The 27,131-nt window shown below is 45.2% G+C and overlaps 1 protein-coding gene across 1 annotated transcript in view; it reads left to right on the forward strand.

Moving 5' to 3' along the window:
• The first annotated feature begins 288 nt into the window (after window positions 1-288).
• The window catches only part of LOC143767639 (uncharacterized), a 77,390-nt gene continuing 50,547 nt past the window's right edge, over window positions 289-27,131 (forward strand). The window contains exons 1-7 of the mRNA XM_077256084.1: window positions 289-470; window positions 2,206-2,355; window positions 2,485-2,664; window positions 2,748-2,871; window positions 2,955-3,049; window positions 3,248-3,338; window positions 20,328-20,485. Of these exons, the coding sequence (XP_077112199.1) occupies window positions 417-470; window positions 2,206-2,355; window positions 2,485-2,664; window positions 2,748-2,871; window positions 2,955-3,049; window positions 3,248-3,338; window positions 20,328-20,485 (852 nt within the window). The 5' untranslated portion in view covers window positions 289-416. The remainder of the gene's footprint in view (window positions 471-2,205; window positions 2,356-2,484; window positions 2,665-2,747; window positions 2,872-2,954; window positions 3,050-3,247; window positions 3,339-20,327; window positions 20,486-27,131) is intronic.

Genomic DNA, 27,131 nt, shown 5'->3' on the forward strand with positions numbered 1-27,131 from the left:
GGACATGTGCACAATTACTTGGTGTAACACTAGTGGATGTGGACCCACTGCACAACGGGCCGGGCTCACCCTGGAGGGGTGTAACTAGGTGTCCACCAGGTCTTCACTAGAGTTACTGATGGAGAGGACAGGCTGGACAGCTGATAGACACAGGTACTACTCCAGGGTAGTCACCAGGACTGGAGCAGCTGATCGGGGGTCACAGACACAAGTGTGAGGTACAACAGGGACCACAAACTGGACATGTACAGAATAAACTGCCTAGGAACCAACATTCAGCAGGGCGGTGGGTGGAGCTGCCCAATACAGGACCTGCCGGCACGGGATAGGCTGGGGACCTAATCTCTGAAGGACATAGCAGGGTTATATTCCTGTAGAGACCGGCCAATCCTGCCATAAGGCCAAATGGAAGCAGCATGCTGAGAAGCCGTGCGGTGACCATAGTGAGTAGGGAGGCGCTGAGAGGGCAGGTGAGGTACCACCGTGACACCTGGTTAGGAGCCCACTCAGATGTTTCCCCCTGAGCTGAGCCCCTCACTGCGCCTCAGAACAAATGTAATATTATCTTCACAACCGAGTGATAAAGAAATCAGTGACAGCTGTGGGATAAACATGTCCATTACACCCTGAGATGACTTCCCTGGTGGGTACAGGGTCCGAAATGGGGTCACATTAGGGGGTTGTATGTTGTTCTGTGTACGGCATCAATGGAGGGAGCAGCGGAGATTCTCTTCTCACTGGGATCCCACTCCACTCGCTCCTCACACTCAGCAAGTGTCTGCCCTGCGGCCTATATACCCGAAGCATCGCACACGGCTCCGCTCTGTGCGCAGCGTACACCATGTACTTCTATTATATATACGGCTCCGCTCCGTACACCTCACACACACACGGCTCCGCTCTGTGCGCAGCGTACACCATGTACTTCTGTTATATACAGTCAGCTCCGTACACCTCATACACACACGGCTCCGCTCCGTACACCTCGTACACACACGGCTCCGCTACATCCACACTGTAAACCCCTCCTGACCCCACACATATAAACTTCCCCTCATCCAGCACCATGACAACCAGCACAGCAGAGTCCTGCATACACTGAGGCCCCTGATCATGTGACCCCTGACTCCTCCCCTCCTGTGACCTCATCACAGGTCCTGTGCGCACAGAGCAGCTGTATGTGGAGTGCGGCTCTGCGGGTGGAGGCTCCACACCAGAACTGTAGCAGGTAAAGACCCCAATACCCACAGGTGTCCCTTCTAATTGGGGGGAAACTATCCCCTCTAATAATCCTCGGACAGTTCTGACAAACACGGAAAAGTGCCCCTTTATGGAGGTGACAGAAAGTCTGTTTAGTCCCTTTAGCTCCATAGTATCAGCTCTAATCCAATGGGGAGAGAGCGATTTACCCTGAAGAGTCACAGATTGTGGGGTTGTTATAAAATGTTATATTTAGGGGGTTTGTGTTGTCTCCTTATAAGAATCACAATGGTTTTGTTCCTTTTCCGTTAATAGATACAAATGACCCAACTATGAAAGACGGGAACCAAGGAAACATGTATTACTCTCATAGTACGGGGCCCCCCACACAGTGGCGTAACTTGAAACTCATGGGCCCCGATGCAAAAGCTTCAATGGGGTCCCCAAATATTTTAAATCTTTAATAGCAATAGTCTTTTTCTATAGGCCAAATGGACTTTGAGGGCCCCCTAGGCTCCAGGGCCCGGGTGCGATTGCAACCCTTGCACCTGTTGTAGTTATGCCCCTGCCCACGCAGTATTGTCGGGAAACCTTCATATAGAGGCCGGTGGGGATGGAGTCAGTGACGGACTCTGGACAAATCTGTTTCTAGAGCCGTAGTCGAAGATGAAGATGTCGTCCTCATCATGAAGTCGTTATTTCTCCTGTCCCGTGTAATGAATATCTCCTGCAGTATTGCTAATGCCGATTCCAGTGTCGGTAAATGAGACGAGAATTAGCGTTATGGAAGATGAGTCTATGAGGAACGTATTCAGCTGCCGACTCCGAGGAAGAAACTGCTTGTTGTCTGTGGCCTAAATATATAGGTTTTATTAGTAGATGTAAAGAAGAAAACTAAATACTGTAAAATAATAAATCCCCTCATATGTTTCCCTTATTATCTCCAGTAATTGTATTATTACACAGGATTTTTATGATGTTACATCGGCTCATCTTCTCATTCAGGTCTCTACAATATCGGATCCTCTCAGTGAAGATCTTCTATATAAGAGAATTTTTTTTACTTGCCCATCAACGATGGATATGGACAGAGACAAGATGGTGGAGAGGATATTACACCTCGCCCTAGAGATCCTCTTCCGGCTTACTGGAGAGGTGAGAGATTCTGATGACGTCACATTACATCATTCTTATCTATGGGAATAACAGATGGACAGAACTGGGGAGGTGAGGACTCTGGAAATGTCTGTAGTGAGATTTATTAATGTGTCTCTCCATAACCAGGATTACACAGTAGTGAAGAAGACCTCTAGTGAGCGCTGTCAGGACCCTGTGTCTGAGGGATGGAGAAGACCCCTGAGCCCAATCACGGAGCCTCCACCTCACCCCCTGATACATGAGGACATCAATGACCAGAAGATCCTAGAACTCACCTACAAGATGATTGAGCTGCTGACTGGAGAGGTGACACTGCAGGGAATGCTGGGACATTATACAGTAACGCTATGAAGGGATCGGGGGGATGACGGTATCATTGTATGTGTCAGGTTCCTATAAGGTGTCAGGATGTCGCTGTGTATTTCTTCATGGAGGAGTGGGAGTATTTCGAAGGACACAAAGGTCTGTACAAGGACTTCATGATGGATGTTCATCAGCCCCTTACATCACCAGGTAATAGACAGGACTAAATACACACAGCCTATAATTATCTGTATGTAAAGAATGAATTCAGTCCCTGTATGTGTTTCCTCCAGATCTATCCAGTAAGAGGACAACACCAGAGAGATGTCCCCATCCTCTTCCACAGGACTGTAAACAAGAAGATCCCAATGTTCCTCAGGATCATCAGGTAGATGGAGAGAAGGTGTCAGGAGATCTCCCCTATGATGTGTAGATGGCTGTGAAGGTCTTGTGCTCAGTCGTGTTTTGTCCACCAGTATTATATGTTTTATACTTGTGTAATGAGAACGATGGAGATGGCAGGATTAGAGCTGATCATAGATGTGACTGTTCCATCTGTCTGTGACTTTTACAATATTTGTTTCAGGGTGAAGATCTGACCCATATTATTACTACAGAGACATATGTCAGGGGTGATGAGCGGTGTAAAGAGGAGATTCCTACATATGACTACCCAGGTGAGTAGTAACCACTAAATGCAGAGAAGTCACAGATTCTTCTCCGTCACCGGCTGTGGCTGCTTCATCGGTGGTGTAGTCCGGCCGTATCACAATCATGTGATCACCATTTTGCCTTAAGACCACAACATTCTCCATCTGAAAATGTTGAAATTACTTTGTGAAATTATGAAAGCTCCTGACCGTTTCCTGCCCAGATCTGTAAACTATAAAGTCAAATGACAGCATACGTAGAATGTGTTGACAAGTTAGAAAATCACTTGAAAAAAATATTATAATGGGCCTATAAGAGAAAGCGGAGGGTAATGATGCTGTTGGCTTCCTAGAACCCTGATATCTTATTGGATGAATCTCCCTTCTCTCCCTTCTGTGCTGCTGAATGTGCTCATATGGTCCCTACAAGACCAGGTCCCGTCTTTCTGGCCAAACGTCACTTTTATGATCAACAACATTAAATGTGCAGTGAGGCCAAGTGTGAATTTCTCTACAATAACAGCAGAGTTTCCCTTTATCCTGACTTTTCATATTATTTTAAAACCGACTAAACAGAATTTCGATCAACTATTCAAAAACCATTACTGTTGTGAATTCTACTTCTGGGCTCCCTCCGGTGGTTGTAGATGGTAATGCAGTTGTCTCCGGGTCCCAGCCCTGGTCAGGTGTATCTGCTGATTGCAGCTCTGACTGGGGTATTTAGGTTTGCAGGATTCATTAGTCCTTGCCAGTTGTCCATGGTTGTTCAGAGGTTCTTTACCTCTGTCTGGTTACTCCTGCCTTGCTACCATATCAGCAAAGATAAGTTTCTGGTTTTGTTTTGTTGCACACATGCTGTGTGCTTAGTAATGTATTGCTATTAATTTGTTCTTGTCCAGCTTAGATTGTCGGTATATTTTCAGTCTTGTTGGATTCTCTGGAGTTGCAGATATACTTTCCTCGTCTTTAGTTAGATGTGGAATTTTTGTATTATCTGCTGTGGATATTTTTGAAAGGGTTTTTTTACTGACCGCTCAGTATTCTGTCCTATCCTTTTCTATCTAGCTAGAGTGGCCTCTTTTGCTAAATCTTGTTTCTGCCTGCGTGTGTCATTCCTCTCCTATTCACAGTCAATATTTGTGGGGGGCTGCCTATCCTTTGGGGTTCTGCTCTGAGGCTAGATAGTATTTCTATTTCCATCTTTAGGGGTATTTAGTCCTCCGGCTGTGTCGAGGTGTCTAGGGCTGGTAGGCACACCCCACGGCTACTTCTAGTTGCGGTGTTAAGTTCAGGTATTGCGGTCAGTATAGTTTCCACCTTCTCCAGAGAAAGTTACATGTTGCTCCAAGGTCACCGGATCATAACACATTGCACTTGTGCCATTATATATCTCTAAGCTGTGCATGGCTGATGGCTGTAATATACATTTATTCACGCCTGCAGGAGATGTGTTGGCATGGCTGGAGCCCTGGTTTCATGGATTCACTCCACATCATAAATTCCTTTGTTTTCGATCCTAAGGAATTCAGATTACTGCACAATCTCTCCTGAAACGGGCAGCACTAATACTTTCTCTTCTCTTCTGGTCAGAACTCTTTTTAGCTCTGTAACTCCCTGATAGTCTTTAGCAAAAGGTCTCCATTACCTCTTCCAAATGCCCGAAATCTAAATTCAAGACACTTCGGCTCTGCCTTATTATAAAACGTTATGTTCGACTATCTAATATTTCTTCATTTGATAGAAAATATTGACCCTTACGATAGTTTAGATTGCCAAGAGCCAACGAACCCCAAAGAGGTTTCACCACTAGTTACTCATTTTTTTACTGATGAAGATGGTTGAGTTTGATCATTCCAGTAGATGTGTTATTGAATATGGTCACAGATTTTGACTACAGTAGTTGGTGCCCAAAATATTCTGATTTACGGTAACCACTTCCTGCAGCCAGTTTTGTCAGGCCCCATTTTTCAAATCTGTGTCACTTTATGTGATAACTTTGGAATTCTTCACGAAATATAAGCTCCAATTTTTTAATTTTCACAAATGGTAAATAGCAAAAAGATGAATCTCACAAATTATTTTCCAACTTCCCTTGAATCTGACAATACCTTATATACAGTTATACACTACTGTCTGGACCCATGGCAGGGTTAAGAAGGGAAGGAACGCCTTTTAGCTGTTTGATTGCAGATCTTGCAGAAATAATTTGCAGACACAATGTATTGGAAGAGCTGTTGGTGATCACCTGGCAGCTCAAAAGATGGCCAGTATGAACAGTCTTGGTGCTATCTACTCCATTTTCCTGATGCCAGGGATTGTCTTGCTCCCCACCCTTTAACCGCATTACATTGATCTGGATTTACACAGAGACCCCTATGCTTGGCCCTCATTGTTACCTGTTGTACTGTGGAGTGAGATGACAAGAAGAATAGTCATGTAGTAGGGTCACAACCAGGAAGGCAGAGAAAATACAAAATCAGAAGACTCAAGATTACTCCGTAAACGAGCAGGGGGTCACAACAGGAAACGAAAAAAATAAACAAACCTGGAGCTTGGCACAGAGGACTGAAACAGAGGAGAACAAGGCTGTATGTGGCAGGTTCCAGAAATTTGCTTCAAGCTTTAGTAGAGTGCGGTGCTTTCCTATTGGCTGAAGTAGGTAGCAGATTACACCAGCTGAACAGCACGCTAATCCATAAACGTATGATAGTTAGACAGGACCAGAGTTATTTTATAAAAAGTTATTTTATTAAGTACAAATAATAAAAGCTACCACAAAGGATAGCAACAACAGAAAGATAACAAAAAATATATAATAGTAGGTATGTTAGCATGGACTTGTATCAATGTGTAATCTGATCCCAATAATGTGCTGGAAAACGCACAGCGGTCACAGGCCCAATGTAGCCGCAATCTATCCTATAAATTAAAGGTGTCCATTGTAATTGACACACCGCGAAAGACAACCCCACATATGTATGTGGAGAGAGGGAAGAAATAAAACCTCCCGCAATCGGTAAAGAGCTGGTAAATAGTCTATCGCGTACCTATATAGAGAGATTGCTGCTGCCAAACAGTAAAAAAAGTAAAAGGTTAATTACCCATGAAGTCTGTTCTGTGGCGAGGGACCGGAAAAGCGGTCCGGTCCCTCGCCACAGAACAGACTTCGAGGGTAATTAACCTTTTACTTTTTTTACTGTTTGGCAGCAGCAATCTCTCTATATAGGTAAGCGATAGACTATTTACCAGCTCTTTACCGATTGCGGGAGGTTTTATTTCTTCCCTCTCTCCACATACATATGTGGGGTTGTCTTTCGCGGTGTGTCAATTACAATGGACACCTTTAATTTATAGGATAGATTGCGGCTACATTGGGCCTGTGACCGCTGTGCGTTTTCCAGCACATTATTGGGATCACATTACACATTGATACAAGTCCATGCTAACATACACTCACTGGCCACTTTATTAGGTACACCTGTCCAACTTCTTGTTAACACTTAATTTCTAATCAGCCAATCACATGGCGGCAACTCAGTGCATTTAGGCATGTAGACATGGTCAAGACAATCTCCTGCAGTTCAAACCGAGCATCAGTATGGGGAAGAAAGGTGATTTGAGTGCCTTTGAACGTGGCATGGTTGTTGGTGCCAGAAGGGCTGGTCTGAGTATTTCAGAAACTGCTGATCTACTGGGATTTTCACGCACAACCATCTCTTGGGTTTACAGAGAATGGTCCGAAAAAGAAAAAAAATTCAGTGAGCGGCAGTTCTGTGGGCGGAAATGCCTTGTTGATGCCAGAGGTCAGAGGAGAATGGGCAGACTGGTTCGAGCTGATAGAAAGGCAACAGTGACTCAAATCGCCACCCGTTACAACCAAGGTAGGCCTAAGAGCATCTCTGAACGCACAGTGCGTCGAACTTTGAGGCAGATGGGCTACAGCAGCAGAAGACCACACCGGGTACCACTCCTTTCAGCTAAGAACAGGAAACTGAGGCTACAATTTGTACAAGCTCATCGAAATTGGACAGTAGAAGATTGGAAAAACGTTGCTTGGTCTGATGAGTCTCGATTTCTGCTGCGACATTCGGATGGTAGGGTCAGAATTTGGCGTAAACAACATGAAAGCATGGATCCATCCTGCCTTGTATGGAGCATCTTTGGGATGTGCAGCCGACAAATCTGCGGCAACTGTGTGATGCCATCATGTCAATATGGACCAAAATCTCTGAGGAATGCTTCCAGCACCTTGTTGAATCTATGCCACGAAGAATTGAGGCAGTTCTGAAGGCAAAAGGGGGTCCAACCCGTTACTAGCATGGTGTACCTAATAAAGTGGCCGGTGAGTGTACCTACTATTATATATTTTTTGTTATCTTTCTGTTGTTGCTATCCTTTGTGGTAGCTTTTATTATTTGTACTTAATAAAATAACTTTTTATAAAATAACTCTGGTCCTGTCTAACTATCATAGTTATCATTGAGTTAATATATGCGATTTCTTATATATTGCTGGTTTCTTTATATACAGGTCCTTCTCAAAAAATTAGCATATAGTGTTAAATTTCATTATTTACCATAATGTAATGATTACAATTAAACTTTCATATATTATAGATTCATTATCCACCAACTGAAATTTGTCAGGTCTTTTATTGTTTTAATACTGATGATTTTGGCATACAACTCCTGATAACCCAAAAAACCTGTCTCAATAAATTAGCATATCAAGAAAAGGTTCTCTAAACGACCTATTACCCTAATCTTCTGAATCAACTAATTAACTCTAAACACATGCAAAAGATACCTGAGGCTTTTAAAAACTCCCTGCCTGGTTTATTACTCAAAACCCCCATCATGGGTAAAGGCCCCGTCTCACATAGCGAGATCGCTAGCGAGATCGCTGCTGAGTCACAAGTTTTGTGACGCAACAGCGACCTCAGTAGCGATCTCGCTATGTGTGACACGTACCAGCGATCAGGCCCCTGCTGCGAGATCGCTGGTCGTGTCAGAATGGCCTGGACCTTTTTTTGGTCGTTGAGGCCCCGCTGACATCGCTGAATCGGTGTGTGTGACACCGATCCAGCGATGTCTTCACTGGTAACCAGGGTAAACATCGGGTTACTAAGCGCAGGGCCGCGCTTAGTAACCCGATGTTTACCCTGGTTACCAAAAAAAACAAACTACATACTCGCCTTTCGGTGTCCCTTGCCGTCTGCTTCCTGCTCTCACTGACTCCCGGCCGTACAGTGAGAAGTGAGAGCACAGCAGTGACGTCACCGCTGCGCTCTGCTCTCACTGTACGGCGGCTCAGTCAGAGCAGGAAGCAGACGGCAAGGGACACCGAAAGGCGAGTATGTAGTTTGTTTTTTTTGGTAACCAGGGTAAACATCGGGTTACTAAGCGCGGCCCTGCGCTTAGTAACCCGATGTTTACCCTGGTTACCCGGGTGCTGCAGGGGGACTTCGGCATCGTTGAAGACAGTTTCAACGATGCCGAAGTCGTTCCCCTGATCGTTGGTCGCTGGAGAGCGGTCTGTGTGACAGCTCCCCAGCGACCACACAGCGACTTACCAACGATCACGGCCAGGTCATATCGCTGGTCGTGATCGTTGGTAAATCGCTTAGTGAGACGGGGCCTTAAGACTAGCGACCTGACAGATGTCAAGAAGGCCATCATGGACACCCTCAAGCAAGAGGGTAAGACCCAGAAAGAAATTTCTCAACAAATAGGCTGTTCCCAGAGTGCTGTATCAAGGCACCTCAATGGTAAGTCTGTTGGAAGGAAACAATGTGGCAGAAAACGCTGTACAACGAGAAGAGGTGACCGGACCCTGAGGAAGATTGTGGAGAAGGACCGATTCCAGACCTTGGGGAACCTGAGGAAGCAGTGGACTGAGTCTGGTGTGGAAACATCCAGAGCCACCGTGCACAGGCGTGTGCAGGAAATGGGCTACAGGTGCCGCATTCCCCAGGTAAAGCCACTTTTGAACCATAAACAGCGGCAGAAGCGCCTGACCTGGGCTACAGAGAAGCAGCACTGGACTGTTGCTAAGTGGTCCCAAGTACTTTTTTCTGATGAAAGCAAATTTTGCATGTCATTCGGAAATCAAGGTGCCAGAGTCTGGAGGAAGACTGGGGAGGAGGAAATGCCAAAATGCCTGAAGTCCAGTGTCAAGTACCCACAGTCAGTGATGGTGTGGGGTGCCATGTCAGCTGCTGGTGTTGGTCCACTGTGTTTCATCAAGGGCAGGGTCAATGCAGCTAGCTATCAGGAGATTTTGGAGCACTTCATGCTTCCATCGGCTGAAATGCTTTATGGAGATGAAGATTTCATTTTTCAGCACGACCTGGCACCTGCTCACAGTGCCAAAACCACTGGTAAATGGTTTACTGACCATGGTATTACTGTGCTCAATTGGCCTGCCAACTCTCCTGACCTGAACCCCATAGAGAATCTGTGGGATATTGTGAAGAGAAAGTTGAGAGACGCAAGACCCAACACTCTGGATGAGCTTAAGGCCGCTATTGAAGCATCCTGGGCCTCCATAACATCTCAGCAGTGTCACAGGCTGATTGCCTCCATGCCACGCCGCATTGAAGCAGTCATTTCTGCCAAAGGATTCCCGACCAAGTATTGAGTGCATAACTGAACATTATTATTTGATGGTTTTTTTGTTTGTTATTAAAAAACACTTTTATTTGATTGGACGGGTGAAATATGCTAATTTATTGAGACAGGTTTTTTGGGTTATCAGGAGTTGTATGCCAAAATCATCAGTATTAAAACAATAAAAGACCTGACAAATTTCAGTTGATGGATAATGAATCTATAATATATGAAAGTTTAATTGTAATCATTACATTATGGTAAATAATGAAATTTAACACTATATGCTAATTTTTTGAGAAGGACCTGTATTATAATCCATAAACGTAGACTGAATGGTATTACTTTTCCCAAGCACCATAATCTTAGTGGCTGGACAGAGCCTGTGCCTCCCAGAGCTGCGGGTTCCGACGTCTCCTCCATTACCAGCAACACCTGCAAAATGAATAAGGCTACTTTCACACTAGTCCGTCGGTACGGGCCATCGCAAACCGTCGGCCCGACGTACCGACGGACAGTGTGTTATTGTAGCACAACCTGGGCAGTGGATGCAGTTTTATAACGCATCCGCTGCCCATTGTGAGTTTAGGGGAGGAGGGGGCGGAGTTTCGGCCGCGCATGTGCGGTCAAAAATGGCGGACTCGACGCAGAAAAAAACATTACATGGAGCTTTTTTGTGCCGACACGATGCATTCGTCCCACGACGGATGAGCTGTGTGGCAATCCGTCGCAATGCTTCGCTAATGTAAGTCTATGGAGAAAAAACGCATCCTGAGAGCAACTTTGCAGGATGCGTTTTTTCTACATAACGATGCATTGCGACGTCCGTCACACAACGCTAGTGTGAAAGTAGCCTAAGGCTGCACTTGGTGACAGAAGATGTCGCAGGAGCAGATCCCAAAGGAGATGGGACACACCATTTGCAGAAGCCCTAGTATGACAAAATGGCAGAAAACTAGAGCAGTAGAAATCTTCATAAAGTGACTAAATTTGGGAAATTATAACCCTCGGGGAATTAATCTATAGGAGTAGTGACTATTTTGATTCCACAGGCACTTTCTGGAAGTTAGCACACAGTGGATGTTGAATTGAATATTGCAAATATACCATTTTATTACCCATAGTGCCCAGATTGTGCTTCGGGAGACACACACTGCAAGGTTCAGAATCGAGGGGGAGATTTGACTTTGAGAGAAGAGTTATTGCTGGATTGGTTTAAGGGAGCCATATTGGTTTTTAAGAGCCTTTGAGCCACTAATAATGTGGAAACCTTTATTTGTCTAGTCACCTTCCACGACGGCATACAGAGGTTGCCTCTTTGCCCTGATGGGTGACAGGAAACACAGAGAGGTTAAAAGGCCCTCTCACCTCCCACTTGCCAGTGTCTTTCCTGTCCCCATGGGGCAGGGAAAGGTCTCCGTGTGCTGTGGTGGCCGGCGACTGCAGTACCTTGTTTGACAGGCAGAGCCTGTATTTCCGTGCAGCAAGTGGTCACTCCTCACCTCCTCCAGGCTGCTCCCATCGTCCCCTGTTGGGTGACCTCGGGACCCCCTCCTGGCCTTCCCGCACCCCCAAAAGGGCAAAGCAGGCCAGAGATCCTGACCGGGGGCCTCCCTGAGCTCCCCGGTCTTCTCCCACTCCATATGTGTGGCTCGGTGTACCGGAAGTGGTGTCAGCACGCGTCACTTCCGGGACTTTGTGTTCCAGTGGAGCACATCTGAACTTCCATCCAGGAACAGTGCTTGGTGTTCGTAGACGCTGCACCACCTGCACATGGACCCAGGAGGGGGAGGGGGAAACAACCCACTCTGGGGGGCCGGCTATCGACCGCCATAAAACCTGCCCGAAGTCACCACAGAGGTAAGACTATCCTTCAGCATGGAAGGCAATTCATGTCCTGCATCTGCAGAGCCCAGCTCTGCCCCTGCCACAGTAAGTGTATGAAGGGATGGGGTCCTCAGGTAGATAATTTAGGGGGTCCTTCTTGTCTGACACCTCTCTCCCTCTCGATCCAGGGAAACAAGTCTACCCCCAAAGCCACTATTAGGAAAAAGTACTGCATTTGTAATATAAAGCTACCCTCGCTATGGGATAAAAAGCTCTGCCAGTCATGTATCGACAAAGTAGTCAGAGCAGAGCAACCCTCCCTTTTGGAAGAGATTCGCTGTCTGGTCAAGCAGGAGGTGCAGTCTTCCCTGGTGGCTTTTACCCCTCCACCCCCTTCTCCAGGGAAGAAAAGGAAAATACAGGTTGAGGACTCTGAATCAGACCTATCCTACTCATCGTCCTCTGGTAGACTGGTTGAACCCGTGTCACTTAAGGCCTCTGAAGCCAGAAAATATCTCTTTTCCTCGGAGTGGATTGAGGAGCTGGTATCTGCAGTACGCAGCACTTTGGGACTGGAAGAGGAATCCGAGCCTCAGTCCATTCAGGACCAGATGTTTTGTGGGCTAAAAATGGGAAAACGTGTAGGGTTCAAGGTGCATGCTAATATACTTGACATGATTTCTCAGGAGTGGGAACTGCCGAAAAAACGCCTCAGCACCCCCTCAGAGATGAAACACAGATTCCCCCTAGAAGGTGATTCTGTTAGATGGGATATTCCCAAAGTCGACGTACAGGGGTCAAGGGTTACGAAAAGAACCGCACTCCCATTTGAAGATTCTTTGCAATTGCAGGATCCCTTGAAGGATCCAATGGACAGAAAAATAGTGAGTCTCTTGAAGAAGTCCTGGGAGACATCTACGGTTGCTTTAAAGGCTCATACTGCTTCCACCTGGGTAGCTAGAGCCCTCTCCGGCTGGTTAGAGGAACTAGAAACTCATATATCCCAGGGTACCTCCAGGGGTGAACTGTTAGACTCACTGCATAGCCTCCTAAGGGCTACTAGGTTTTTAGGGGATGCTTCCATGGAATCCATCAGAGTTGCCGCCAGGTCACTTGTGCAATCCAACTCGGCTAGGAGAGCTCTCTGGCTCAAGATGTGGCCTGGTGACATCACCTTCAAAGCCAAGTTATGGCCATACCCTTTAAAGGAGAATATGTCTTTGGGCCTTCCCTAGACGAGATCCTAGAAAAGGCCACCGATAAGAAAAGCCCTCCCGGAACAAAAAAACCCTAAAAAAAACTTTGTTTTCATGCCGCACAGCCTCAAACCTCCCAGAGGGGGAAGGGCAAGTCCGGGAGGTGGAGCTATGCAGAAGGTGGGAGGAAGAATATTCTCATCCCCCAGCAACAGCAGTCCCAACAAGCCAAGAGAAACGATGACTTCACCCTGGTGTGGGGGGGACTCTCAAGATATGTACATCAGTGGCAGAACATCACCAGTTGTCACTGGGTCCTCAATCTTATCAAGGAGGGCCTATTAATAGAGTTCATCTCCTCCCCTGCACGGGATCTGAAAGTCACTTCCCTTCCAACCCCACAAGATCAAACAGCGCTGCTAGTACTGTAGGTCTGAGAGACCTTGTAAGATCAAACGTGATCTCCCAGGTTCCAGAGTCGGAATGGGGTCTGGGCCACTACTCTCAACTGTTTCTGGTAGCCAAACCCTCAGGCGAGGCCTGTATCATTATAAATCTTAAGGGACTGAACCAACATATAAGATACCGCAGATTCAAGATGGAATCTGTAAGGTCAGCCATTCTGTTGATTGGGCCTCGCGTCTTTGTCAACCATCGACTTGAAAGATGCCTACTTCCATATTCCAATCCACCCGAGACACAGAAAATATCTCAGGTTTGCGGTACAGGAAGGTCGGCAGGTGGAACACTATCAGTTCAATGTCCTTCTGTTTGGCATCTCCTCAGCGCCAAGAATCTTCTCCAAGGTAATGGCAGAAGTAGTATCCTCTATCTGGAGTCGAGGCATCTGTATATTGCCTTACTTGAACGACTTGCTGATGGTAGCCTCCACCAAGACAGCCCTGGAATCTTATGTATCAAAGACCCTCGATATTTTAACATCTCTGGGGTGGATCCTGAACCTGAAAAAGTCTCAGCTACTGCCCTCCAAAACTAGGAAATTCCTAGGAGTACTCCTGAATAGGGCTGTGGAGTCGGAGTTGATAGAAATGTACCGACTCCGACTCCAGCTTTAAAAAAAAATTATTAATATTTCATAATTGAACTTTCATATGAATTTTATAAATGTTACTCAAATATATGTTCTATCAAACTATGAACAACAGTGATAAGCAGTTCTGCTGGAGATAGAGACATTTCTTACTTCTTGTGTGTCTGTTCTCCACTGCCCTTATCTAATCTTATACTTGGATAACCTCATGCTGCCCCAACCCCCCTACTTAAAATGTATGAAACTGAAAGTGAAAATGTGTTGCAAATTCTTAGTAGTAAAGCTCCTCCTCTAGACTAGATGTTTACTAGGTGTGCGTCTTCCAAGCATCTCACAGCTGCTACTCAGAAGAGGAAGACTGTAAGAAGTATTATCCTTTCAACAAACTTTGCATCAGTTAACTGTGAGTACATGAGGAATAACAGTATTACTGACCACTATATCAGTTGTACGACCTGGCAATAATTTTGTACATTTGTTTTTAGGAAAAACAATTGTCATTTGGATTGTGAAGGCAGAATTAAAAACCTGAGAATGTCAAAGAAGCGTCACATTAAATCAGCTGTATTTGAACATTTTACCATCACTCAAGATAGAAAACATTATTTCTGTCAGTGTATGACAAATGATCCAGACGAAAACAAATGCTGTGAAGCCAAGATGGTGCATATTCAGGCAAAGATAAAAATACTCCTACCAGAGCTTCTAATCTAAAGAGACATTTACAGCGCTTTCGTCCAGAAGTACTGAAAGCAGTGAATGAGAGACTGCATCCAAACCAATGAACCAGTGCCCAGCTCTTCCAGCCAAACAAATGAGCAGAGAACTTTGCAGCCATCAGTTGCAAGATATTTTGTCAGTGACAAAGTTACTGTGACAATGACAGTAGATTCATTTAAAAAACAGATCATAGAGCTTGTAAAGGATAGTCGGCCTATTTCACTAATTTCATGACCAGCTTTTATGTGACTGAATGGGGAAATGGTCGCAAGCTTGGTGTTTCTCTGGAGAGAGAGAATATTAGAAAATTAGTAATTGAAGAAGCTTTTAAACAAAAGGAAAAACTTAAAAAAACTCTCAAAGGACGCTTTCTGTTGCTTAAAATGGATGCCTGCACACGTCAGAGTGAACTATTTTGCCATCAATGTCCGATTTGTTTGTGACAAAAATGAAATAGTTACCAAGACATTGGCTGTAAAAGACACCAAAGCTCATCACACCAGTGAGTTTCTCCATGTCTTGGTGGAAAAGGTTCTGCAAGACTATGAACTTAAAAAAGAGCAAGTTCTTTCTGTCGTAACTGACAATGCTTCAAATATAAGTACTATTAAGCTAATGAATGAGAGTAATGATGGTGACCAGCAGCTAGAAGAACATTCTGGGTCCACAGACACAGAAATGTTTGAAATAGAGGAACACAGTATTGTAACTGAGGAGCAAACTGAAGTTGCTTCAGATGAACAGCAACATGATAGTTTAGATGATTTTGTTGAAACGGTCAATACGTTCTTTCATTCATCACATGCGCTGTGTTGTGCATACGCTACATTTGGCTATAAGAGACAGTCTGCAAGAAGGACATGCTGCTGCACTGATTGGCAAGGTGAGAAAATTGGCTACTGTTGCCATAACCCCTAAAGTTGACTCAATTTTGAAGAGACGTGCTGAAAAGGGGCAATTATTGATTAAGCCACACGATGGGGCAGTACTTACTTAATGATTCAGCGCTTGGTTGAACTGAAAACCTTTCTTGTAGACATGGCTAACCCTCAACTGACGCTAAATGAAAGTCAGTGGAATCAGGTGACTGAGCTGGAAAAATTGCTAGAGCACCCATTTACAGTGACTAAATTACAAGCAGAGGACTTAACTCCAGGTATTTTCTTAAAGGTGTGGAAGAACCTGATGTTTCGCCTGTCCCAAAGAGGAGGGTTAATTGCAAGTGGCATTGCTACATCACTGAAATGGAGAGAGGAACTACTATTACAAAATAACATTCTTTTGGCAGCTGTTTATGTAGACCCAATGCATCGGATTCTTCTAGATGATCAACAGCTAACTAAAGGAAAAGAAGCTCTGTTTGAAATAGCAGTAAGGATGAAAGGGTTGCAGAACAGTCAGGAGGAACAAGAAGAATTTGGTCATCTTGCCACATCTTCACCCTCATCAACTGATGAAGAATTTAATTTCGAAAAATATTTGGATCACAAGGACCGTGCAAAGCGTTCCCACATAGAAGAGTCATCCCCATCAAAGAACGTAGCCAGTACATTTCAGCAGAATTTTTCATGTGCACTAAAAGAAATTGAGAAATGTCACCGTTCATCAAAAATAACAGTGCAACAAGCGATTCCTCTGTATCCTGACATTGTCAGAGATGTTGCCCGAGTGGTTACTGCTTTGCCACCAACCCAAGTTAGTGTAGAGAGGTTGTTCTCTGCTCTCAAATTAATTAGATCAGTTTTGAGGGCATCCATGAAGGAGGATCTGACAGAGGCAATACTTTTTCTGAGGACAAATTTATAGATTTCTTCTTATTAACTGCATAACAGTGTTTATTACATATTTACTTACAAGAGTTTATAAAAGTTTATAAAAGTTATTTGCTATATTCTAATTGTATTCTAATAAATATAGTTTTTGCTCTAAGTGGTCTGATTACTTATATGATGGTGAGAAACTGAATAAGCACGATGTTAATATTTTACAACAGTAAATTTATTGTTATGAATTGGCCATTTATGAAGGAGTCAGAGCCGGAGTCAGAACCTGATAAAATCCAGGAGTCGGAGTCGCAACTGTGGCTTACCGACTCCACAGCCCTGCTCCTGAAATCTACAAAACAGATGTCTTTCCTTCCAGAAGACCACCATCTGACCTTAATAACCAAGGTCAAGAGGTTCAGAGACATGAGGTCCCCTACACTCCGAGAAGGCATGTCGCTCTTGGGCTGGCTCCATGAAAGCCTGCATCCAATCGGTATCCTGGGCTCAGGCCCACTCCAGAGTCCTTCAAGCTCATATTTTAGGGAACTGGAACATCCCAGTTCTCTAAACAGAAAGCTACACACGCCGGGTTCGAGTAAGAGCCTCTGGCATGGTGGATAAATTCCAGAAACCTCCACAGAGGTGTGAGCTGGACTCAGGTCCCGCTAACTACAATTACATCAGATGCCAGCAGGAGGGGCTGGGGAGCCATGATAAACAATATCCCTTTCCAAGGACTCTGGGACCAGACAACAAGCGTGAAGTCGTCCAATTTCAGAGAGTTAAAAACTGTAGAGGAAGCCCTTCTGGCAGCAGGTCGCCAGATCGCTGGACAACACATCTGAATATATTCGGACAACATGACTGAAGTTGCTCATATCAAGCATCAAGGCAGTACAATATTCAACAACCTAAAAAGTATTTCCGCTTGAATATTCTGCAGGGGTGAAAATCACCCACTGTCGCTGACAGCAGTTCATTTGAAAGGCTCTTCCAACACCCAGGCAGACTTTGAGTCGCCAAGACATCCAGCCGGGGGAATGGAGCTCTAAAAGTCGAAGCTTCAAAATACTGGTAGACAGGTGGGGCCTACCAGAAATAGATCTTTTTGCATCTCGCCAAAACACGCAGGTCGAAGACTTCTTCTCCCTAAACCCCAAAGACCATTCCTGGGGAGTAGATGCTTTGACCCAGAATTGGGACTTTCACTTGGCCTATGCTTTCCCACCAGTTCCAATTCTGGCGAAGGTTCTACGGAAAATCAGAGAAGAACGGACCGCAACTATCTTGATAGCCCCGTTATGGTCAAGAAGAAGTTGGTTCAACCTGATAATTGATCTACCGGTGGACGGCGAGTAGAAAACGACCTCCTCTCACAGGGGCCCATTTATCACTTGGATCCTCAGAAGTGGAACTAAGCGGCTTGGTTACTGAGGCCCAGGTAATGAGAGCCAAAGGGCTGTCGGACCCAATAACAGCTACTCTACAAAAGTCCAGAAAGCCAGTAACAAACGCTATCTACAATAAGGTCTGGAAAAAAATTTAATCCTTCTGCCTCCCTAACCTACTAGATCCCCTTAGCCTAAATGTGTCACAAATTCTAGATTTTCTACAAAAGGGCTTAGAGATCCGCCTCAGGCCTAGCACCCTAAAGGTCCAGGTCTCAACATTGGCCCTCAGAATGAACCCTAAGAGACAGCTGGTGGTTCCCTCATGGGATCTTAACTTGGTGCTACAAGGGCTTACAGGTCCACCATTTGAACCTTTGTCTTCCTGTTCTCCTCAAAATCTTACTTACAAAACGGTTTTCCTGGTGGCTATAATCACGGCTAGTAGGGTAGGGGAACTACAAACCCTATCGATAAGGGAGCCCTATTTGTCAATTAGAGACGATTCCATGGTCCTTCATCTTGACCTTTCTTTTCTTCCAAAGGTAGTCTCTGAATTTCAGCATTCCCAGGAAACCGTCCTACCATCTTTTTGCCAAAATCCAGTAAACTTGAAGGAGGAAAAATTCCACACCTCGAAGTCTGATGTATTGTTCTACATTACTTAGAACAAACCAGCTCTTGCAGAATCTTGCAGATCTGTTTGTCTAACTGTCTGGTCAAGATCTAGTCTTTGGCCGGAAATTACTCCAGGCCGTTGTCCCACCCTAGCGCCAAATTAGTTGGTATTCCTCCATATGGCGTCGTGGAAGGTGACTAGAGAAAATAGAATTAGACTTACCGGTAATTCGGTTTCTAGGAACCTTCCTCGACAGCGCTAATTTCCTCCCTATCTTCCTGGATAAAAATCTGGGATTCAGAAGGTAAACCGCTGCTATGGTTTTCAGTTATAAGTCACTGGGAGGTGGGAGGGTCTTTTAATCTCTTTGTGTTTCCTGTCCCCCATCAGGGCAAAGAGGCAACCTCTGTATGCCGTCGTGGAAGGTTCCTAGAAACCAAATTACTGGTAAGTCTAATTCTATTTTTTTCCATTGACAGATGATAGACCGGAGTAGAGACTTGTTTTTTGTTAGGTTAGTAGAAGTTTTTATTGGTATTATTTTTACCTACCGTATTTTCCGGCGTATAAGATGACCCCCCAACTTTTCCAGTTAAAATATAAAATCTTCTTAAAAGTCCGGGGTCGTCTTATACACCGTATGTCGTCTTATAGGGCCGTGACTAATGTGCCTTTTGGGAAGGGGGGGAGTGGTCCTGATGACAACGAGGGGGCGTCTCACAGGAAAGTGAGTATCCCCCATTACCTGATCGTAGCGCTGCATATCCCCCATTACCTGATCGTAGCGCTGCAGCGTGGGGTCTCTGTGCTGGGAGCGGCGGCTTCTCCGCTTTGTGCCGCGTGGGTGCTGTGGGGCGGCGGCTCCTCTTCTGCAGTGTGGGGCCTCTGTGCTGTGGGGAGGCGGCGTATCTTCATGCATTCGGGGCTCCTCCGGCATCTCATTAAAGCCTGGAGGCCCCGCCGGCAGCTCCATTGGTGTAATGCGGTGGCCTCCGGGAAAATGGCCGCTGCTCAGATTCAGATCTCGTCCCGAGATCTCGGGAGACGAGATCTGAATCTGAGCAGCGGCCATTTTCCCGGAGGCAGCTCAATAGGTGTTATGCGGTGGCCTCCGGGAAAATGGCCGCTGGGGGCGGCGCATGCTCAGACTCAGATCTCGTCCCGAGATCTCGGGACACGAGATCTGAATCTGAGCAGCGGCCATTTTCCCGGAGGCCATCGCATTGTACCGATTGAGCTGCCGGCGGGGCCCTCCGGGCTTTAACGAGATGCTGGAGGAGCCCCGACTGCATGAAGATACGCCGCCGCCCCACAGCACAGAGGCCCCACAATGCAGAAGAGGAGCCGCCGCCGCCCCACAGCACAGCCGCCGCCGCTCCCAGCACAGAGACCCCACGCTGCAGCGCTACGATCAGGTAATGGGGGATAGTCCACGCACTTTCCTGTGAGACGCCCCCTCATCGTCATCAGGACCACTCCCCACCCACCATCCACCATATACACCGGTGTACAAGGCGATACCCGGCGTATAAGACGACCCCCGACTTTTAAGAAGATTTTCAGGGGTTAAAAAGTCGTCTTATACGCCGGAAAATACGGTACATAACATTGTTTGGTGGCTTTTTATTCCATATTTGAGAGAAAGAATGAACAAACAATTGAACACCACGCTCTACTGGTTCATCCTATGATGTTTTCTATTAGACTGTGAACTGTCATTGTCTCGGTGAATGATTCAATATTTTACATAACTTACCATTTTTACAAACAGTTTAAGTAGAAATGTTAAAAAATGAAAAATCAAGAATATTTTATTGAAAAATAGGTTTTATTCTTAACAGATGACTGTACGAGGAGATCAGAGGGACAGCTGACATCATCAATTTTTAAATCTGATGATCTTGAGATCCCACAGGATACAATTGAAGTGACTGCCATTACTCCAGATATGCCATCATCTCTTCACAGCAAAGATCTGTCATCTGATCCTTTGAAACAGGTCCTGTCTACTGATTCATTACCAACTACTAAGAAAAATCAAAGTCACAATGTAAACCTTAAAAAACAAACTGCTCTGAAAGCAAAGAAGCCATTTTCACCTTCAGAATATGGAAATGGTTTTCCCCTCGAAAATTCTTTTCTTAAGATTCACACAGCAAGGAACAGATTTTCCTGTTCAGAATGTGGGAAATGTTTTAACCAGAAATCAACCTTGGTTAACCCCTTCATGACCTTGGGATTTTTCGTTTTTCCGTTTTCGTTTTTCGCTCCCCTCCTTCACAGAGCCATAACTTTTTTATTTTTCCGTCAATTTGGCCATGTGAGGGCTTATTTTTTGCAGGACGAGTTGTACTTTTGAACGACATCATTGGTTTTACCATGTCGTGTACTAGAAAACGGGAAAAAAATTCCAAGTGCAGTGAAATTGCAAAAAAAGTGCAATCCCACACTTGTTTTTTGCTTGCCTATTTTGCTAGGTTCACTAAATGCTAAAACTGACCTGCCATTATGATTCTCCAGGTCAGTACGAGTTCATAGACACCTCACATGTCTAGGTTATGTTTTACCTAAGTGGTGAAAAAAAATTCCAAACTTTGCAAAAAAAAAAAAAAAAAAAAAAAAAATTGCGCCATTTTCCGATACTCGTAGCGTCTCCATTTTTCGTGATCTGGGGTCAGGTGATGGCTTATTTTTTGCATGCCGAGCTGGCGTTTTTAATTATAGCATTTTGGTGCAGATACGTTCTTTTGATCGCCCGTTATTACATTTTAATGCAATGTCGCGGCGACCAAAAAAAACGTATTTCTGGCGTTTCGATTTTTTTTCTCATTACGCCATTTAGCGATCAGGTTAATGCTTTTTTTTTATTGATAGATCGGGCGATTCTGAACGCGGCGATACCAAATATGTGTAGGTTTGATTTTTTTTTTATTGATTTATTTTGATTGGGGCGAAAGGGGGGTGATTTAAACTTTTATGTTTTTTTTATTTTTTTCACATTTTTAAAAACTTTTTTTTTTCACTTTTGCCATGCTTCTATAGCCTCCATAGGAGGCTAGAAGCAGGCACAGCCCGATCGGCTCTGCTACATAACAGCGATCATTAGATCGCTGTTATGTAGCTGAATTGCAGGTGTGCTGTGAGCGCCGACCACAGGGGGGCGCTCACAGCACGCCGGCATCAGTAACCATAGAGGTCTCAAGGACCTCTATGGTTACCATTCAGAAGCATCGCCGACCCCCGATCATGTGACGGGGGTCGGCGATGACGTCATATCCGGCCGCCCGGCCGGATGCGGTAGTTAAATGCCGCTGTCTGCGATTGACAGCGGCATTTAACTAGTTAATAGGTGCGGGCAGATCGCGATTCTGCCCGCGCCTATTGCGGGCACATGTCAGCTGTTCAAAACAGCTGACATGTCCCGGCTTTGATGCGGGCTCACCACGGAGCCCTGCATCAAAGCAGGGGAGCTGACCTCGGACGGTATAGTACGTCCGAGGTCAGTAAGGGGTTAAGCACCAAAGAACTCACACAGGGGAGAAGCCATTTTCATGTTCAGAATGTGGGAAATGTTTTACACAGAAACCAAACTTTGTAAAGCACCATAGAACTCACACAGGGGAGAAGCCTTTTTCCTGTTCAGAATGTGGGAAATGTTTTAACCAGAAATCAATTTTGATTAACCACCAGAGAACTCACACAGGTGAGAAGCCTTTTTCATGTTCAGAATGTGGGAAATGGTTTAACCGGAAATCACATTTTGTTATGCACCAGAGAATTCACACAGGGGAGAAGCCTTTTACATGTTTAGAATGTGGGAAATGGTTTAACCGGAAAACAAATTTGGCTATACACCAGAGAACTCACACGGGGGAGAAGCCTTTTTTCTGTTCAGAATGTGGGAAATGTTTTACAGATTCGTCAAGTCTTATCAGACATCGGAGAACTCACACAGGGGTGAAGCCTTTTTCATGTTTAGAATGTGGGAAATGTTTTAACCGTAAAACGCATCTTGGTAGACACCAGAGAACCCACACAGCGTAGAAGACTTATTCTTGTTCAGAATGTGGGAAATGTTTTGTGATGAAATCATCACTTCTTAGGCACCTGAGCAGTCACACAAGGTAGAAGCCTTTGTCATGTTCAGAATGTCAATGTTGTAGCTGAAAAAAAATGCACCTTCTCAAAGGAGTTGTCATTCCTTATGTTTGACCTCATTAAAATAAAATCAGTCATTCTCACCATTAGGGTTGAAACCCGACTGTCTCGAAAGTCGGATCGTGTGAAATCAGCCGATTATTGTGAAAAGTCGGGGGGCCGACCGAAACATGAAACCCAATGCAAGTCAATGGGGATTATTTTTTTTCTCTCTCTCTCTCTCTCTCATCAATACATTCCTCGGACTGTGTAAATCGCTACATCCAAAACGGTAAGATGGCGTTCATACCCCTGTGACGCCGCAGAAAGCAAGACAAGACCTATGTCATCACGATCCCACACTCCTTCATTGGCACAAAAAATGGCGGTAACAGCGTCATACGAAACGCGACTTTGGCGCGAAGATCGCCGACCGCATGGCCGATCCCAGCGATCACGAAACCCGACTTTGCCAAAAGGCAACGACTTATGAAATTGACCGATCCGTTTCGCTCAACCCTACTCCCCATCCTTGCCAGTGTTGTTCCCAGCGGTGTCAGAACTCGCGTTCCCAGGGCTTATGTGAGGTTGTTACATCACACGAGCCCTGCACCCAATCAAGGCCAGCTTCACTGTTCCGCTTTCAGATGTGTTGAACATCAACAGGAGTCCAAGAGTTTGGCTGCTCTCTAATTTCATTTTAATATTCGACTTGGTCAAAGGTGGTGACAGTGATACCATCGCTGATTGGGTGCCGGGCTCACATTGCATAACAACCTCATGTTCACCACGTGCCGACACCTCTGGAAGGGCATCTGTATGGGAGTTTTGTATAATTGTTATTATTTTAACAGGATGAAACCTGAGGAATGAGAAGGGTATATATTTATAGGTTCCTTGTGAAAGTATTTGGCCCCCCTGGAACTTTTCAACCTTTTCCCACATATCATGCTTCAAACATGAAGATGTCAAATGCAAATTTTTGGTGAAGAATCAACAACAAGTGGAACACAATTGTGAAGTTGAACGAAATTTATTGGTTATTTTACATTTTTGTGGAAATTCAAAAACTGAAAAGTGGGGCGTGCAATATTATTCGGGCCCCTTTACTTTCAGTGCAGCTGTCTCACTCCAGAAGTTCATTGTGGATCTCTGAATGATCCAATGTTGTCCTAAATGCCTAATGATGATAAATATAATCCACCTGTGTGTAATCAAGTCTCCGTATAAATGCACCTGCTCTGTGATAGTCTCAGGATTCTGTTTGAAGAATAGAGAGCATCATGAAGACCAAGGAACACAACAGGCAGGTCCGTGATACTGTTGTGGAGAAGCTTAAAGCCGGATTTGGATACAAAAAGATTTTCAAAACTTTAAACATCCCAAGGAGCACTTTGCAAGCGTGCAATATTATTGGGCCAATTTAACTTAAAACTTTGTTGCGCCACCTTTTGCTGTTATTACAGCTGCAAGTCGCTTGGTGTCTCTATCAGTTTTGCACATCGAGAGACTGAAATTCTTGCCCATTCTTCCTTGAGCTCAAGCTCAGTGAGGTTTGATGGAGGTCGTTTGTGAACAGCAGTTTTCAGCTCTTTCCACAGACTCTTGATTGGATAGAGGTCTGGACTTTGGCTTGGCCATTCTAACACCTGGATATGTTTATTTGTGAACCATTCCATTGTAGATATTGCTTTGTTTGGGATCATTGTCTTGTTGGAAGACAAATCTCAGTCTCAGGTCTTTTGCAGACTCCAACAGGTTTTCTTCAAGAATGGTTCTGTATTTGGCTCCATCCATCTTCCCATCAATTATAACCATCTTCCCTGTCCCTGCTGAAGAAAAGCAGGCCCAAACCATGATGCTGCCACCACCATGTTTGACAGTGGGAATTGTGTGTTCAGGGTGATGAGCTGTTGCCTTTATGCCAAACATATCGTTTGGCATTGTTGCCAAAAAGTTTGATTTTGGTTTCATCTGACCAGAGCACCTTCTTCCACATGTTTGGTGTGTCTCCCATTTGGCTTGTTGTAAACTTTAAACAACACTTTTTATGAATATCTTTGAGAAATGGCTTTCTTCTTGCCACTCTTCCATAAAGGCCACATTTGTGCAGTGTACGACTGATTGTTGTCCTATGGACACTGTCCCACCTCAGCTGTAGATCTCTGCAGTTCATCCAGAGTGATCATGGGCCTCTTGGCTGCATCTCTGATAAGTCTTCTCCTTGTTTGAGATGAAAGATTAGAGGGACGGCCCGGTCTTGGTAGATTTGCAGTGGTATGATACTCTTTCCATTTCAATATGATCACTTGCACAGTGCTCCTTGGGATGTTTAAAGTTTTTGAAATCATTTTGTATGCAAATAGTGTATATATACAGTACAGACCAAAAGTTTGGACACATCTTCTCATTTACCTCTTGAAGCTGATGAAGAGAATGCAAAGAGTGTGCAAAGCAGTCATCAAAGCAAAAGGTGGCTACTTTGAAGAACCTAGAATATTAGACATAATTTTAGTTGTTTCACACTTTTTTGTTAAGTATATAATTCCACATGTGTTAATTCATAGTTTTGATGCCTTCAGTGTGAATGTACAATTTTCATAGTCATGAATATACAGAAAAATCTTTAAATGAGAAGGTGTGTCCGAACTTTTGGTCTGTACGGTGTGTGTATGTGTGTGTGTATATATATATATATATATATATATATATATATATATATATATATATATATATATATATATATATATATATATATATATATATATATATATATATATATATATATATATGGCCCGATTCGAACGCATCGGGTATTCTAGAATATGTATGTATAACACAGCCACATAGTAAATAGTACAGGGACGTACCATATAACACAGACCGAGCATTGTATAACTCAGCCCACGTAGTATATAACACAGCCAACGTAGTATATTGCACAGCCCATGCAGTATATAACACACCCCACGTAGTATATAGCAATGTGGGCACCATATCTCTGTTAAAAATAAAAAAAAGAATTAATATAGTTATATACTCACTTTCCGGCGGCCCCCGGATCCAGGCCATGCCTTTAGCGATGCTCGTCGCGACGCTCCGTTCCCAGTAATTCCTTGCGGCAATAACACGTGATGATGTAGCGGTCTCGCAAGACCGCTACTTCATGTCCGGTCATTGCCGCAATGCATTCTTGGGACGGGAGCGTCGCGAGGATCGGGAAAGGCTGGCGCGGATGACGGAAGGTGAGAATATAATGTTTTTTTTTATTATTTTTAACAATATATGTTTTTACTATTGATGCTGCATAGGCAGCATCAATAGTAAAAAGTTGGGCACACTTACACGGTTAAGAGGTCGGTGCTGGAGGCCCCATTATTCTCTATGTGGAGTGCAGCTCTGCGGGTGGAGGTCGGTGCTGGAGGCTCCATTATTCTCTATGTGGAGTGCAGCTCTGCGGGTGGAGGTCGGTGCTGGAGGCTCCATTATTCTCTATGTGGAGTACGGCTCTGCGGGTGGAGGTCGGTGCTGGAGGCTCCATTATTCTCTATGTGGAGTGCGGCTCTGCGGGTGGAGGTCGGTGCTGGAGGCTCCATTATTCTCTATGTGGAGCACGGCTCTGCGGGTGGAGGTCGGTGCTGGAGGCTCCATTATTCTCTATGTGGAGTGCAGCTCTGCGGGTGGAGGTCGGTGCTGGAGGCTCCATTATTCTCTGTGGAGTGTGGCTCTGCGGGTGGAGGTCGGTGCTGGAGGCTCCATTATTCTCTATGTGGAGTGCGGCTCTGCGGGTGGAGGTCGGTGCTGGAGGTTCCATTATTCTCTGGAGTGCGGCTCTGCGGGTGGAGGTCGGTGCTGGAGGTTCCATTATTCACTATGTGGAGTGCGGCTCTGCGGGTGGAGGTCGGTGCTGGAGGTTCCATTATTCTCTGGAGTGCGGCTCTGCGGGTGGAGGTCGGTGCTGGAGGCCCCATTATCCTCTATGTGGAGTGCGGCTCTGTGGGTGGAGGTCGGTGCTGGAGGCTCCATTAGTCTCTATGTGGAGTGCGGCTCTGTGGGTGGAGGTCGGTGCTGGAGGCTTCATTATTCTCTATGTGGAGTGTGGCTCTGCGGGTGGAGGTCGGTGCTGGAGGCTCCATTATTCTCTATGTGGAGTGCCGCTCTGCGGGTGGAGGTAGGTGCTGGAGGCTCCATTATTCTCTATGTGGAGTGCGGCTCTGAGGGTGGAGGTCGGTGCTGGAGGCTCCATTATTCTCTATGTGGAGTGCCGCTCTGCGGGTGGAGGTAGGTGCTGGAGGCTCCATTATTCTCTATGTAGAGTGCCGCTCTGTGGGTGGAGGTCAGTGCTGGAGGCTCCATTATTCTCTATGTGGAGTGCGGCTCTGCGGGTGGAGGTCGGTGCTGGAGGCTCCATTATTTTCTATGTGGAGTGCGGCTCTGTGGGTGGAGGGTCCACACCAGAACTGTAGCAGGTAAAGACCCCAATACCCTCAGGTGTCCCTTCTAATTGG

The sequence above is a fragment of the Ranitomeya variabilis genome, chromosome 4, assembly GCF_051348905.1.
Source record: "Ranitomeya variabilis isolate aRanVar5 chromosome 4, aRanVar5.hap1, whole genome shotgun sequence".
NCBI lineage: Eukaryota > Metazoa > Chordata > Amphibia > Anura > Dendrobatidae > Ranitomeya > Ranitomeya variabilis.